Source organism: Medicago sativa, chromosome 6, assembly GCF_051527215.1.
Source record: "Medicago sativa cultivar Bolivia chromosome 6, Bolivia_mono, whole genome shotgun sequence".
Lineage (NCBI taxonomy): Eukaryota > Viridiplantae > Streptophyta > Magnoliopsida > Fabales > Fabaceae > Medicago > Medicago sativa.
In genome coordinates, this window is record NC_140754.1 from 53,186,577 (window position 1) to 53,201,116 (window position 14,540).

A 14,540-nucleotide genomic window follows, 5' to 3' on the forward strand; every position below is an offset into this window, starting at 1 on the left:
TGTGAGTTTTTCCCATCAGTTCCTATATAGAGTGACTATTGATCCTTAATTAACTATCATGGGGTGATTCTTGGAAGGATACATTGCAAATTACTTGATTAAAGTCTTCAGAATGATTTTCAGAATCCAAGTTCAAGTTTGGAGTCATCATTTACATGAATCTTCTATGAGTTAACTGATTGAAGGTAATTGGATATATCAGATGTACTAAGGGTATTAGTGTACGAAGGGTAAATGGATATATGAAGTTGAAACTACCACTAACAAGCACCAAAGCCTACAAATGTGGAACGCAGAGGCGGATCTTGAGAAAATTTGTTGGGGGTGCCAAACCATTTTGAAATATATATTAAACGGTTTTAAGAAGTAGAAAAAATCATTACCTGACCTAGTGGTTTAAATTGTTTGAAAGTTGCAAGGGGGGTGCAGGTTCGAATCCTCACAAAGAATCCTCACAAACATGTTTTTTTGAATAAAATATGTAAAAATACAAGAGAAATATGTAAAAAGATGGTGTGAGTCTGCAAAGGGGGTGCAGGTTTGAATCCCCACAAACATGTTTTTTTGAATAAAATATGTAAAAATACAAGAGAAATATGTAAAAAGAAGATGGCGTGAGTGTCGAACTCGCGACCATGGGGTGATTTTTAGACTACCTTTCCAATGCATCAGCTGAAAACTAATAGACATAATACGCCTAATATAGTATATATTGAAAACCTAGGGGATGCCATGGCCCCCATGGGTCTATACTAAGATCCGCCACCGGTGGCACATAAGGTTTTCCTAGTTTCTACTTGAACATACGTAGTTACTAGTTAGTGGGAAATAAGAAGAAAAAAAAATGTTGTAAGATTAACATCAGAAAGTAGAAAATCATGAACATACATAAAATTAAATCAATGTAGGTGAAAATCACATCCTCGTTGAAGGAAGACTAAAATTTGTCAATCATAACCTAAGTTTTACATCAATTTTTAACTCAAACTTATGAAGTAAACATTAACAATGGCATACCAGAGGGGGTGCGGTGAGATGAGAGCAACAATGACGCGAGGCGATGACGCAACGACGACGTACAAGGGAGGGTGAAACAACGTATTGACCAATATCTAAAGTTGTAATGTAGTAATCTCCCCATTATTCTTAAATCCAACAATGTATGTTTTCTTCATGGGATGCCTTCCACCAATTATTATGACTGATCGTTATAATTTTTGTGTTGCGAGTGCAGAAGATGCAGCAGCGATGCAAATGTCATGACAAAACACACACAAGGGATAGGTTAAAGCATATAATAAATATTTTGAAACATGAAGAAATAAAATGAAAATCCCAACAAACTACATACTGATACTTACAAATTTGACACAAACTTCTATACCATGTGCTTTTCATTATCAATTAATTATTCACAATAGCCTAATGATTATGATAAAAAAAATAAAAAAATATCCAGCCTCCATTCGAAAGAAAAAATTGGAAATAAAATTGATAGTTTAGAAATACTACATACGGTGAGGTTTAGTATGGGAAAGCAAAGTTGTTTCCCACCATGAGAAAGTTTTTTTGAACAGTTAGATTAAAGATGAATACACATTTTATGATGGTATGTCTATACTATATAATCCATCAGCATTCTCTCTCCTCCATTCCACCACCACACTATCTTCCATCTCAGTCTTACTTTTCAATCCAAAGAACACAAATTTACTACTCAAATTTGGACAAACTGAGCTGAGTTTTGGAAACAAGGAGGGACTATGATGTCACCATCAGCAAACTTATAAGCATTTGTACCAATAATATAGAGATGAATCAAACTCCAATAAATCTCCCCAAACATAGAAAACACATCTACAGGAGTCATATGTAATCAAGAAACCAATATTTTTTTTTATCATTTTTTATGTAAATTCAGCACCATCACATATACAAACACTAGATCTGGTTCGACTTTTCCTTCATCATCACATATTCAAAAATTAGATCTGGTTCAGCATCCATAACTTTACTACCGAAAGAGACCGGAAACTCTCCCACGGTGGTGTGTCGTGGGTCTCCGGCGAAGGTTCTTTGAACTAGATGTTAATAAATAAATAAATAAATAATTTGTTTTTCTTCAAACTCTACTTATTTTTTATACCCATATTGCCTCTGACAGAGTAATTTTGATTTTGGTTCTTGTTTTTCTTTTAAATTAGATGTTGATAAATAAATAAATAAATAATTAGTTTGAATAAGTCTTATTTTAGAAACAATTGGGAGAGAAAAAAAATCTAGTATGAATTTGTGTTGTTTCTATCAAGGAGGCACTGAGCAGTAAAGAAAATGGTGGACGGGGGTTAGTTTCAATCCCATGATGTTGAAGACAATGTAAACAAGATATGGTGTGGGTGGTCTATGATTAAATCTGTGTTCCTATTTAATCAAGTGGTAAAAAAATAGCTTTCCCATGGTGGGAAACAAGTTCCCTTTCCCATACTAAATGCCACCATTACATCATATTCTAAGAGAAGTATTTAAAGTTAGAGGAATGCTAGGGACAAACTCTCTAACACACTCCTTTGAACAACACTCCCTCAACTATTGGTCCACATCACCATTTCTTTTAAACATTCTACCTATTAACGGGCTTCACAGGTTGCAAGAAAACACAGAACATATATCCTTTAGTTTTTTCACAGTACAGATCTAAAAATTGCTTATCTATTTCTTCTACCTCTTATCTCCCTCGTCTCTTTTAACCCATTTTTCTTCACATTTTATCTCAACAAGATAATAACTAGTTTTATTTTTATTTTTATGCTACATCTCTAGATCTGAGACCCCTTTGTAATTTTGTTAATGACTGATTTAATAAAGAATGGCATACATAATATTCAATTTCTGATCTTGCCATAGAAACAGTGAACAACTGTTTTGTATAGATAAATATCATATGCCATTCTTATGAAATCACTCGACTTGACAATCATCATTGAGTAATTGGAGGTTGCAATTGGTTTGAATCTTTTGGCGTCATTCAAAAAATTAATGGTGGCCTTTCGTATTCAAGCACAATCTCTGGTAAATGAAATGGAATTGATCATCAAAATTTTAAAAGAAATGTCAAAGAGGTGTTGATAGTGGGGTGGGAACGAAGAAGTTCAGTGACTCTGGGGCTGGTGGGGTGGGGAAGTTTATCAGAACAGTTGGAGAAATGATATTTTGACAACCACTTTTTGACAACTTTAGGACAACTTTCTCTCTCATACTCACATGATGTTGTTATTCTTTCTCTTCCTTTTTCTCTCTCCATTGTTTTTGACCAATAAGAAGTGAGAAAAACAAGGTTGTCAACAAAGTTGTCATTAAATGGATGTCAAAATATCATTACTCGAACAGTTGTCACTTTTCAGATTAAAAGTTTGTTAACCTGCCAAGCCGGTTTCCAGCCAAGTGATTTTTAAAAGGTGGTGACGTTGACCAATGGATGAGAGAGTGGTCAAAGGAGTGTGTTAGAGAGTTTGTCATTAGCATTGCTCTTAAAGTTATATACTAAATCAAATTCAACATTTTTGTAACATTATCACACAACAATTTGAATCAAACATACTCATAACAAATCTATTAATGATAATATGGAAATGATCAATATACAAAGAAACAGACAAACGAGAAATCAGAAACTTAATTTAGGTTACCTTGTCTAAGTTCTACAATGCCTCCAAGCCAAAGGTGTAGTTAGCTAAGAAATATGTTCGAGTTTGAAGAGTGCGACAAAAACTAATGATATACAATGTAATTTGTTTCTACTATACTTCAATACTGAGAATGCTTATCCCGCAACAAGTGGCTTGTTCGTTGTACCTCTTGTATATGTCAGCTTTGTAAAACCTTCATTTCCTAGTCACCGAAATAAGTGAAACAATGGCACCAAATAAAAAATGCAGCTGTGATAATAATCAAGCCAGTCACAATTCAATTATAATCAATTATGCAGCAGAAAGCTTTGAAATTAAGCAAGTGATTATTAAAATCATCAATTTCACTAAGTGGGTCTCCTAAGGAATAGTGCAGTAATAAGGATTGGGACATCAAACAGTATTATGTAAGAGTTTTAGGGTCCGAATAATGCTACTGACAAGTCCCTCTCCCCCTAACGTATTAACTATTAACATTTGCCTCTAAAAAAAAACATCAATTATGCTATTGATTCTTCAGATACTGATGTTATATTCCATTTACTAAAAAAAGATTAACTGATTTAGACATTATGCAGCTGCAACATAGATATAGCAGACCAAAATGACGTTATATATATATGAAGGAATGCTATTCTTAAGAGGTTGCATAATATAAATAGTTTAAGAGGTTGCATAATATAAATAGTTTAAAGAATTGTAAGTTACCTTATCAGGACCAATTCCTCTACAATGCATTTCATTAAAGAGACTCATGGCTTCATTAACCATTTTACTCGTACAGAATCCATTAATCATGATACTATAGCTATGAGCTTTAGGAGTCACTCCCATTCGAGAAATAATGCTTAACACATGTTTGGCCTTATTCACTTCATTGACTAAGCAATATCCATCCATTAATGAACTGTAGGTAACAACATCTGGCATCACACCTTCTTTCATCATCACAACTATCACACTTTTAACTTCTTTCATATTTCCTTCCTTACATAGAACATCAACCAAAATGCTAAAAGTATAAACATTCGGGTTGTTGTTTTTCAACACCATCTGATGGAACAAACCAAAGGCTTCTTTCAATTGACCAATAATGCAAAATCCATATATTAGAGCATTGAAAGTGACAACATTAGGATAAATTTTCTTTGCAATCATTTCAAAATATAACTCATTGGCATGGGTCACAAATTTATCTTTACACAAACTATCAATGATTGTGCTATACATGACCACATCGGCGTTGACCAATTTTCCTTCAATTCGTCTTAACAGCTGCAAGCCAGCTCTTGTTTCTCCAATTTTACAAAGCCCATTGATCAAGGTTCCATAACTAAATTGGTCCAAGTGAAATCCATGAGCAAGCAAATGGTCATGAAAGTGCGAAGCTTCATTGACCTTACCATTAAACACAAACCTTTGATGAGTGTATTCAAGGTAATGGTATCTGGCTGATAACCCATCTTAAGAATCTTGGCGAAAACAGAAAAAGAGAAATTCATTTGACCTAAGTGGCAACAACATTTAATCAAGATGCTAAAAGTAAACAAATCAGGCTTAATTCCTTTAAATTCCATATGTCTGGAAAGGGAAAGAACAGTGGGGTAATCTTTTGCTGCGCGTACAAATTATTTACACTTTTGTTTTATTATATTTTTTCTTAAAATTACTCAATTATTCTTTAATTTTAGATAATCCTTTCGCTGTCCTCGTGAGCTTAGCTCAGTGGTATGGACAATGCATAAAATATGCAAGGTCCAGAGTTCAAACCCCGGCCACCACAAAAAAAAAAAAAGATAGTACATTCGCTCTTTTATCTTTTTTTTCCTGCTGATTTAATCATTTATGTTATAAAATATCAACATAGGTATCTTTTTATATAAAAAAATAATAAATTTAAAAAATTCATCAAACTCATAAACAAACCGAAATTTTCATCTTATCTTTTTAAATAAAAAAAATTAATAAAAAATTTAAAAAATTCATCAAACTCAAACAAACCGAAATTTTCATCATACAAATCTAGAAAATCATATTTCATTAAAAAAATTCATCAAATAAAATAAGACAAGTTTTACATCGAAGATAACATTTTCTACAGTTTCCCTCCTAAAACATTTTCGACCCTATATTTGATTAGGTACATGGTATGACTTTTAGTTCTTAAAAAAATTAATTCACACTTTTGATATATGCTATTATATCAATTTGATCGCAACTTTTAAGTCAGTCATGTGTACCTTTCAAAAATTTCAAAGGGATTTGTATTGTATTCTTGACAAAAGCTGATCATAGTTTTGTGCCAAAACACAACTGGGTTTAGAATGGTTATTCCAGCACATTAAAGAGTGGATTTCCATTAATGGAAAGTTTCTAATTGCTTGTGTAGTAGGCTACTAGTGAGTAATCATGCACATAACTTTTGTACTTCAGGATTTTCGAGTCACCACTCATTTTCAGATTTGCATATGGCTTGCCTACTATTAGACATTGTGATGATGAATTTTGAAGTCACTATCCAATGGCAGTAAGTGGCAAAATATAGTATTTCATGCTTCCAATGGCCTTATCACCAACTTATGGAGATATTTAAATACAATTTAATTACATAAATGTATGCCCTTGAGAAGTGTTTATTGGTATAGCTTAACATTTTTCTGATCTATTTTTCTCACATTCACTACACATGACAAATGCTATAACTTCAGCCTGTCTCTCGATCTAACTAGCCAAACAATGTTTCAATTTCAAGTGCAACAAAGAAAACTAACAAAATATAATTAAACGGGGCATAATCCATGAGAATGCAATGCTATAATATATTTTGTTGAATTATAAAATTTAAGTAGAAAGAGCATATTGCATACTATTTGTTTAGTAATTAGTGAGCAAGAGCTTGGCTAAGATTAAGATCCAAATGCAGCAAATAGTTTCAGCACATTAATTTGCTTTATAATATTGTTTCCAAGCCTAAACACCATCCCCCATATGAAAACTACCCAAAGGCAAACAAGCTTTCGCTGTCGAGCCAATTCAACATCAAACAAAAAAAATACAAGCAGTTATCTTAACTTTCTTCAATGATATGACTGAACCCTGTCTCCAGAGCCATTTCGTAACTACATTGTGCTCCTTGACTGCCACAGATTTGATTCCAATGTACTCCGAAAATTGGACTGATAATTGCTACCTGAATATGGAACCAAAATCAACATTTAATTGAATTCCAATAAATCAACCCAACTACAAGACATTACCACTAGATAACTATGCAGATGGTCGCACCCAATTCCACCAACAATGTGCACTAGTCTTGACCATAATGCACTATGAAGCTCCCAAAAAATACTGGATTTGCTCCATCTCACCGACCATCATATATACTTGATTTTCTTACTAATCACCATTTTTTTTCTTCGTGTTTTGACACAAAATGTTATTCTTAATGTATGGAATCGGCTATATCTCCTAATTCTGGGGTTCATTTCCAACCAGAGATAAAGAGGGCTTCTTGGTTCCATCAACAAACAGCGGTTGACGCCTAACAACAGCAATTGCAACTCGTGTGTGGACAGTGCATCTAGTTGCCATCGGATCTGAAACAGTAAAGGTAGTGAACCTTGATCGACAGACTGAGACGGTGTAGCTGTTGAAGACAGAAGAAGCTCCTCGAAGGGGACGGTGCACCTGCAAACACTAAAAATCCTCCAAAAATCAGCCATAGCACCTATGCCCATTATGAACATGACAAAACCATAAGTTACCAAGCATATCATCAGCAACAACCGCAATTGCATTGAACCTCAAAAAAGTCTTATTATTGTTGGCAAATTCCATCTCAACCAATGAAACGATGCAAAATCCAATAGAACACTCAAATTGGCTTTATAGAGATCAACTGCAGACGTAACACTATATCAATTTTACTCCAAATTTGAAACCATTTCCTAGTAATTATCTCAGCAGTTTGAACAGGAATCCCTCAAGAAAACAGTCCCTTGGATCCAACTGTTTGAGGTGTAAAAAAACCTTTTATACATGAAAAATAGTAATCACCACCAAATCTCTGATTCGAGTACCATATTCACTAATATAGAAACTTCTTCAAGCAATGAGCATATACTCGTTCAATAGTTGATAACCAAGGATCATGCTACCAGAAATAATGTCAGCAACATAAGCTTCTTGGCCTACATAGAAGTTTTTTTTTCATCTTTAAAATAATTGACAAAAAATTCATTAATTGAGCTATGTAAGATTACTTTAGAATTCATATACTTCTACAAGTAAACCACCATCCTCTTAGAGACGTTAACAAAAACACATGTAGTTAATATTCTTGATACAATCTAAATATAAATAGGGGAACCTATTAACTGAAACAACCCCTGAAAGCATGTATAAAACAAAGTATGATTGCCATCAATTTCAATTATATGAGATTTTTAATATTGTGAAAACATCTATCTTAAAGTCTTTATTTTGTCATAATTGTTTTAATTAACTAATATGTAATAGAACATACCTTTTCCCTTTTTGAATAACCAATCACTGTGAAGCGATTAATGTGTTCAACAGGTGGCAGATGATGTACATACCAGTTCTACACATCCGAAAATTGCATTAGAATTTGAATATGAAGAATAAGAGCAACAAAAGGAGAAGGGTAACATGAGAAACCTAGAACCTCAACAACGATCCATTTCCAAGTTCTGACTTCGGCTTCTTTAATTACTTAGCCCAACTGAATATTTTTTTACTACATATTGCATCTAGTTTCTATGGTCGCATTGTGCATATTACTTAAAACCACAAAATCAATCAAACCTTCCTACTTTCAATTTTGCAGTAAGCTAGTCCCATAAACTGATAAGTATGATATGCATTTGTTATGCAAAACTGACAAAAAGTCTAACAGACCTTCATAGAACAGATTAGTCATACTCTTCTAGTTACCAATTTTTTTAACTTAGTCTCTCAGCCTATTTCAAACTGATATCATAGCATATACACATTCTTGAACTCAATCTCACCCTCACAATTCTAACTCTGCCTCATTCAGAACTGTCAAACCTTAATTATACCTCTGCATCACTTTCAACTTCATCAGAGAAAACTCCCACCGACCACATCTTTCTCTTCTCAGCCTTCCACAACCTTTTTGATTCCACCCCGTGAAAACTGAACCAGATATTACTATTCAAGACACTATAATCAAATCTAATGACCAGCATATACCAAATATACCATAAAAAGAAAAATTACGGGAATATAACCAAATTACTTAATATATAAGGAGTTCATGCTAGTTTTAAATATGGCAACGAAAAGGGAAATTGTGACAATGTGATTAAGTTCCTAGGTACCTACAAATCTCTATAAAAAAAAAAGAGTTCACAGCTAGTTTTTACGTGTCGTTGGACTGAAAATCTAACAACCTCATTTGACTTGTAACTGCACGTCTTTTTTTCTTATTTCTAATATCACACGAATGAAACACCCAATTATGTCAAAAAAAGGAGTTGATTAACTTAGCTAACAGGAAACTATGTCCAAAACCGACAATAAGTATAGTGAGGATGAGTCAAATGTTAACCCAAAAATGATTTGTCTAAATGATCTAATTCCTTATATATGTTTTCTTCATTCTTCTGTAAAAGTATATTCAAGGTTATCAATAGAACACACATACCAGAAATGATTTCCAGCCTTTCAAAAAGCTCCAATTATTTGGCCAACAATGACTTCAAAGAATATATCAACAATTGTAGCCCTGTAGAAAACTCATATGGTACAGACAAAAAGTTGAATCCTAACCTTTTCCCTTTATGTGAAAACAATGGACGAAAATGTAATTAAAAACAAATGCTTCTTCCATCTAAATGGGGTCGACTACATGAACCGTTTAAAACTCTGGATCTGCATTTAGTTTTTTATTAAAAACACAAAGAATGACTGGTGAAGGAAAAAATCGATACAACTATATGAAGAAAATTGACTGCACATTGGAAATAAAATAGAACTACGTCAAAAATCAAAACAATTAACCATTTGTAACATTATAATAACAAAATGAACATAACAATGCATGATTTTTAGCTAAAACTACATCATTCTCATCACAAAATGAACATAACTAAATCATGATTGTTAACAAAAAGAAATCATATTAACTCTACTTTCTCTTATAATAGACCTCTAACAATCATTTCGCGTAGAAGTTTCTCTGCCTTATCATTCTCATCATTTTTAAAAAGTGCGCGAATAATAGTTTCATAAGTTACAACATCAGGAGTGCAACCATTGTCTTCCATTTTTTCCAATAGGGTCATAGCTTCATCAAACAATCCCTCCAAACAAAGACCATTAATCATAATATTATATGTCCAGACTGTTACCTTATAGCCTTTAATCAAAAGATCCTGAAAAATCACTTGTGCATTCTCAAGTCTTCCTTCTTTGCACAGTCCATCCATAAGTATATTGTATGTGTGAATATTTAGTTGAATGCATTGGTCTTTAATTTTCTTCACCAATGCAATTGCCTTGTCAACTTGATGGTTTTTACATAACACATGTAAGAAGGAATTGTAAGTGATTACATCTATAGGTTGACCTCTATCATGCATCTGATCAAGAAGCTCCCATGCATGAGAGATTCTCCCTGATTTGCACAAACCATCAATAAGAGAGTTGTAAGTTATTGTATTGGGTTTGCAATGCATTTCTCTAAAGAGATTGAAGGCTTCATCGACCATTTTAATCTTACATAATCCCTTAATAATGATATTGAAGCTGAGAACATCAGGTGTCACGCTCCTTTTTCCCATGATGTTGATTACATGTTTGGCCTTGTTCACTTGATTAACTAAGCAATACCCATCTATTAGAGAGTTATATGTAACAACATCAAGTTCCACACCTTCTTTTATCATCACAGCTATCACATTTTTAGCTTCTTTCAACTTTCCTTCCTTACATAGAGCATCAACCAATATGCTAAAAGAATAAACATCAGGGTTGATGTTTTTCAATATCATTTGACGGAACAAACCGAATGCTTCTTTCAATTGACCAACAACGCAAAATCCGTAGATTAGAGCATTGAAAGTGACAACATCAGGAGAGATTTTCTTTGCAATCATTTCAGAATATAACCCGTAGGCATCAGTGACAAATTTATCTTTGCACAAACCATCAATGATTGTGCTATACATTACAACATTGGTGTTGACCAACTTCCCTTCAATTCGTCTTAACAACTGCAAGGCGGCTCTTGTTTCTCCAATTTTACACAACCCATTGATCAAGGTACCATAAGTAACTTGGTCCAAGTGAAATCCAAGTAAAAGCACATGGTCGTGAAAGTGAAGAGCTTCCTTGACTTTACCATTAAGACACAAACCTTTGATAAGAGTAGTCAAGGTTATGGTATTTGGGTGATAACCCATCTTGAGAATCTTTGCCAATACAGAAAAGGCAAAAGTCATTTGACCTAAGTGGCAGTTAAAATCTTATTGAATTTAAGAATGGATGGAGTATGACGCATTTGGAGCATGCGATGGAAGGACGAAACAACATTATGAACATCAAAATCATTGGGAATGGATCTAAAGTGAGAGTAAAACCTCAACCCTAAGAGTGAACGTGAATTTGAGTGATTTAACAAAGAAGAATAAAGGAACCTGAAATTTGAAAACAACATTGGAACGTGAAGTTGGAGAGCGGCGACGGTGGTTGAACTGAAGTTGTAGAGAATAATGGGTTCAGGTTGCAGTGTTGTTACGCTTCTCTCTCTTTTCCGTTCTTACAACCCAATTTTTATTTTATTTTTTATATTTTTAATAAAGCAATGACACATGGCAGATTTTGATTGGGTCAACACTCCACATGGCAGATTTTTTAAGACCATTTATAATGTTTGAACCTAAGAAGCCCGGATACGAGATACGATACGGATACGATACTGCACCGATACGTCGATACGGGAAAATTTTAAAAATCAAGATACGATACGACTGAGACACGTTAATAAAAAAATTATATAATTAAATGTACAATATAATTATAACCATTTTTTTAAATATATTAACAAACAAAAGAAACCAGTCATAAGAGAGTGATGATTAGTCAATTATTACATACACAATATATCTCAAAAAGAGCACCATAAGTGTTATACTATATCCAAGAGAACATTTTTAGTGTTATACTATATCGATTCAAAAAAGAAGCAATGTACTCAAGAGTTAAGTTATTTTAGTTAACATTAATTGGGAAGTATTGGGGCAGGTATCGGTGCAAGATAATTATCAGATACTTTCCTGATACGTATCGGGAAGTATCGGATAATTATTTTCAAAAAAAAAAAATTTAATCTTCGGATACTCTCCTGATACGTATCGGAAAGTATCAGGCAGGTATCGGTGCAGGATACGCAGGGGATACGATACGTCATCCATTTTGAAGTATCGGGGCTTCACAAGTTTCAACACTCCACATCATTTTCTTTTTCGTCTACCTAATAATTTTACACTCATTCAACTTTTACACTCTCCAATGGTTTTTTTTAAAAAAAACATTCAACACGCTACCCAACCACTTTTTATTTCATATTCTTATTTAATTTTATATTTTTGTTTTTATGATTACATAAAATTACAATTATCGATTATAATTAAATTAAAATAATAAACACTTAACAATTTATCTTTTACATTTTTGTAAAAACAAAATTTATGTAAATAATTTATTTTTATTTTCTTATCTTATATTATTAATAAAAAGGTTCATCTTTCAATTAAAATTACTCTAGAAATAACAATAGTCATTATGAAAACAAACAAACATTATAAATAACTTAAAATGCAATACAATAAACTAAGCACGCAACACACAAATAACTTAAAATGCAAAACAACAAACTAAGCACACAACACACAAGTAACTTAATTAGTACAATACAAATCATCTTCAATCATGAAAGATTCCCTGCCTCCACACGTTTGACAGCATCCTTGTCTTCTCTATCATCTGGTGTTTCCGATACCATTTCTAATTCACCACCAATGACAAGTCGAATGCCTGATGATTGAGAGCAAGGCCTCGCCTGCCTTTGCGCTTCTACAGACCCCGCGCGGTCCGGCCGTCCCTTTGCTAGAATTCGCTGCCGACACAACCTTATCTCCCTCCACTTATTCTTGGGTACCTCCATCTCTTCTTATTAAAATCGGACCTCCCTGTTGATAGCTTGAAGAAGCAACTCCATTTTTGTCTCTCCTCCTATTTTTGGTCATCTATGCCACACACAAATTTAGGAGCACCTATACGATTAAGGTTCCTTTTCCCCTATTTACTTTTGTGTCTTTGCTTCAGACAGTGTTTGAGCAACATGTGGTCATTTGGAACCTCATCCACAGAGTCACTAAAATCAGATAGATCTGAATCCTGATAAGCAAATCTAATGTGTTGACTAACAATCAACTTCCCTTCTTTCCTGCTAAGGCTCTCCCCTTCCAAATGGGTCGAAAATCGCAGGTCTGGCCTGGTACCCGAATTTTCCCCATCTGAAACATTTAACCCGTCCACATTTTGACCTAGATCTGAATCTAGCCCAAGCACTGCCCGCCCCAACTGACGCGCTTCACTCCCAAGTTGACTTTCTCCCGCCACATCAGCCCTTATCAAAGTGGTCCCACCTGTCCCTTGCACTTCTGTATTTGATACAACCAGGAAAGGTTCAGACAACCCTTTCCCATGCTCTCCAATCAAAACGTCCATATCCTCCCCTATCTCCGCCACATGTCCACCCCCACTAGAGCATTTGAAACAACACCCCCAAAGCGGTCACTCCATCCTGCTCTCGCTACAAAGACGCCCCCACTCCTTTCTTTTGTCTAGTCCCCGTTAAATTTGATTTGGCCAATGAGACTCTATGGCATATAGGTATCTCCCCCAACCCTATTGACCTAATAGAATTAGGGCTTGCATCACTCTCCCCGACCAAACTATCCTCCAAACTTCCACCCATCACCCACACATCGACGCCGCTGAAGATTCACCTTCGGAAAACCTTTCAACCTCCACTTTACCCCTTTCTTCCAGCCAACTTTCCTCCACCACCCACAAATGCAAAACCGCTCCCATAACTGAAATGTTAACCTGCTCGTTGATCACATCCATATGTTGAGTCTTGACCAAAATTCTTGCAAGTCTAAGCGCCGCATCGCCGCCGTATCTTCATCAAAATCCAAGAACACCCCAAATCTAGAGGCCAGAAACTTGAAAAACGGCTCATCCCATACATGTAACGGAATACCCGCAATCCTCAACAACATTCTTCTCCCCATCGCAACCCTCTGTGTGGCAACCATTTATGGACGTCCTTGAAGGTAGCCTTCCACAACTTTTTATGCTCTTCCATTTTATTCTCAAACACACCTGGAACCTCAGCTTGAAGGAGAACAAGTCCATCTCCCATGGAAGTAACCCTGACATTGTTGATTCCTTCCATGAGCAGGCTATGTTGAACCTCCCTGGATTTTCTAATAAAGGAAAGAACACCAAAAAACACGTCTCCAACTCCTCCAGCCGCGCTGCACTAGGGTGGACAACCATACAATTTTCCAGCCTAACCATTATTTTCCGAACCGGAGACACTGCATTCCTATAGGATGTACTTTCTGCACCTTCGCTCCTCCCCTCTCCCGTAGCTTTGATCCCCCCAACTACCATCACCACCTCGCGGCGCCGGCGGACTTTAAAGCGGATTTTCTCCTCTCGGTCGAACCTGGCTCGATTCACTTTCAACTTAACATCACCCAGCCAAACATCCTCAAACTTCCTCTCCATAGC

The 14,540-nt window shown here is 35.0% G+C and overlaps 1 protein-coding gene and 1 long non-coding RNA gene across 6 annotated transcripts; both read right to left on the reverse strand.

Moving 5' to 3' along the window:
• Positions 1-602: 602 nt before the first annotated feature.
• On the reverse strand, positions 603-5,301 carry LOC146915639 (uncharacterized). The gene is made up of 3 exons (XR_015014703.1): positions 4,395-5,301; positions 3,687-3,888; positions 603-1,201 (listed from the first exon to the last, which is right to left on the reverse strand). It is a non-coding gene; the product is annotated as an uncharacterized LOC146915639 (long non-coding RNA).
• Positions 5,302-6,555: 1,254 nt separating this feature from the next.
• LOC146915640 (uncharacterized) lies at positions 6,556-11,478 on the reverse strand. 5 transcript variants are annotated; one of them, XM_085718017.1, is made up of 5 exons: positions 9,379-11,478; positions 8,771-8,867; positions 8,212-8,289; positions 6,972-7,876; positions 6,593-6,876 (listed from the first exon to the last, which is right to left on the reverse strand). In XM_085718017.1, the coding sequence occupies exon 1, from the start codon at positions 11,174-11,176 to the stop codon at positions 9,872-9,874; it is 1,305 nt and encodes a 434-aa protein (XP_085574143.1). In that variant the 5' UTR covers positions 11,177-11,478; the 3' UTR covers positions 6,593-6,876; positions 6,972-7,876; positions 8,212-8,289; positions 8,771-8,867; positions 9,379-9,871. The 5 variants fall into 5 exon arrangements, with proteins under 5 accessions (XP_085574140.1, XP_085574143.1, XP_085574138.1 ...); XM_085718012.1 differs by lacking the exon at positions 8,771-8,867; XM_085718016.1 differs by having other exon boundaries at positions 6,593-7,876.
• Positions 11,479-14,540: the final 3,062 nt, after the last annotated feature.

Excerpts from the sequence above, each read along its gene's own strand:
- LOC146915640 (XM_085718014.1), bottom strand. The coding sequence starts at position 11,176 with ATGACTTTTGCCTTTTCTGTATTGGCAAAGATTCTCAAGATGGGTTAT.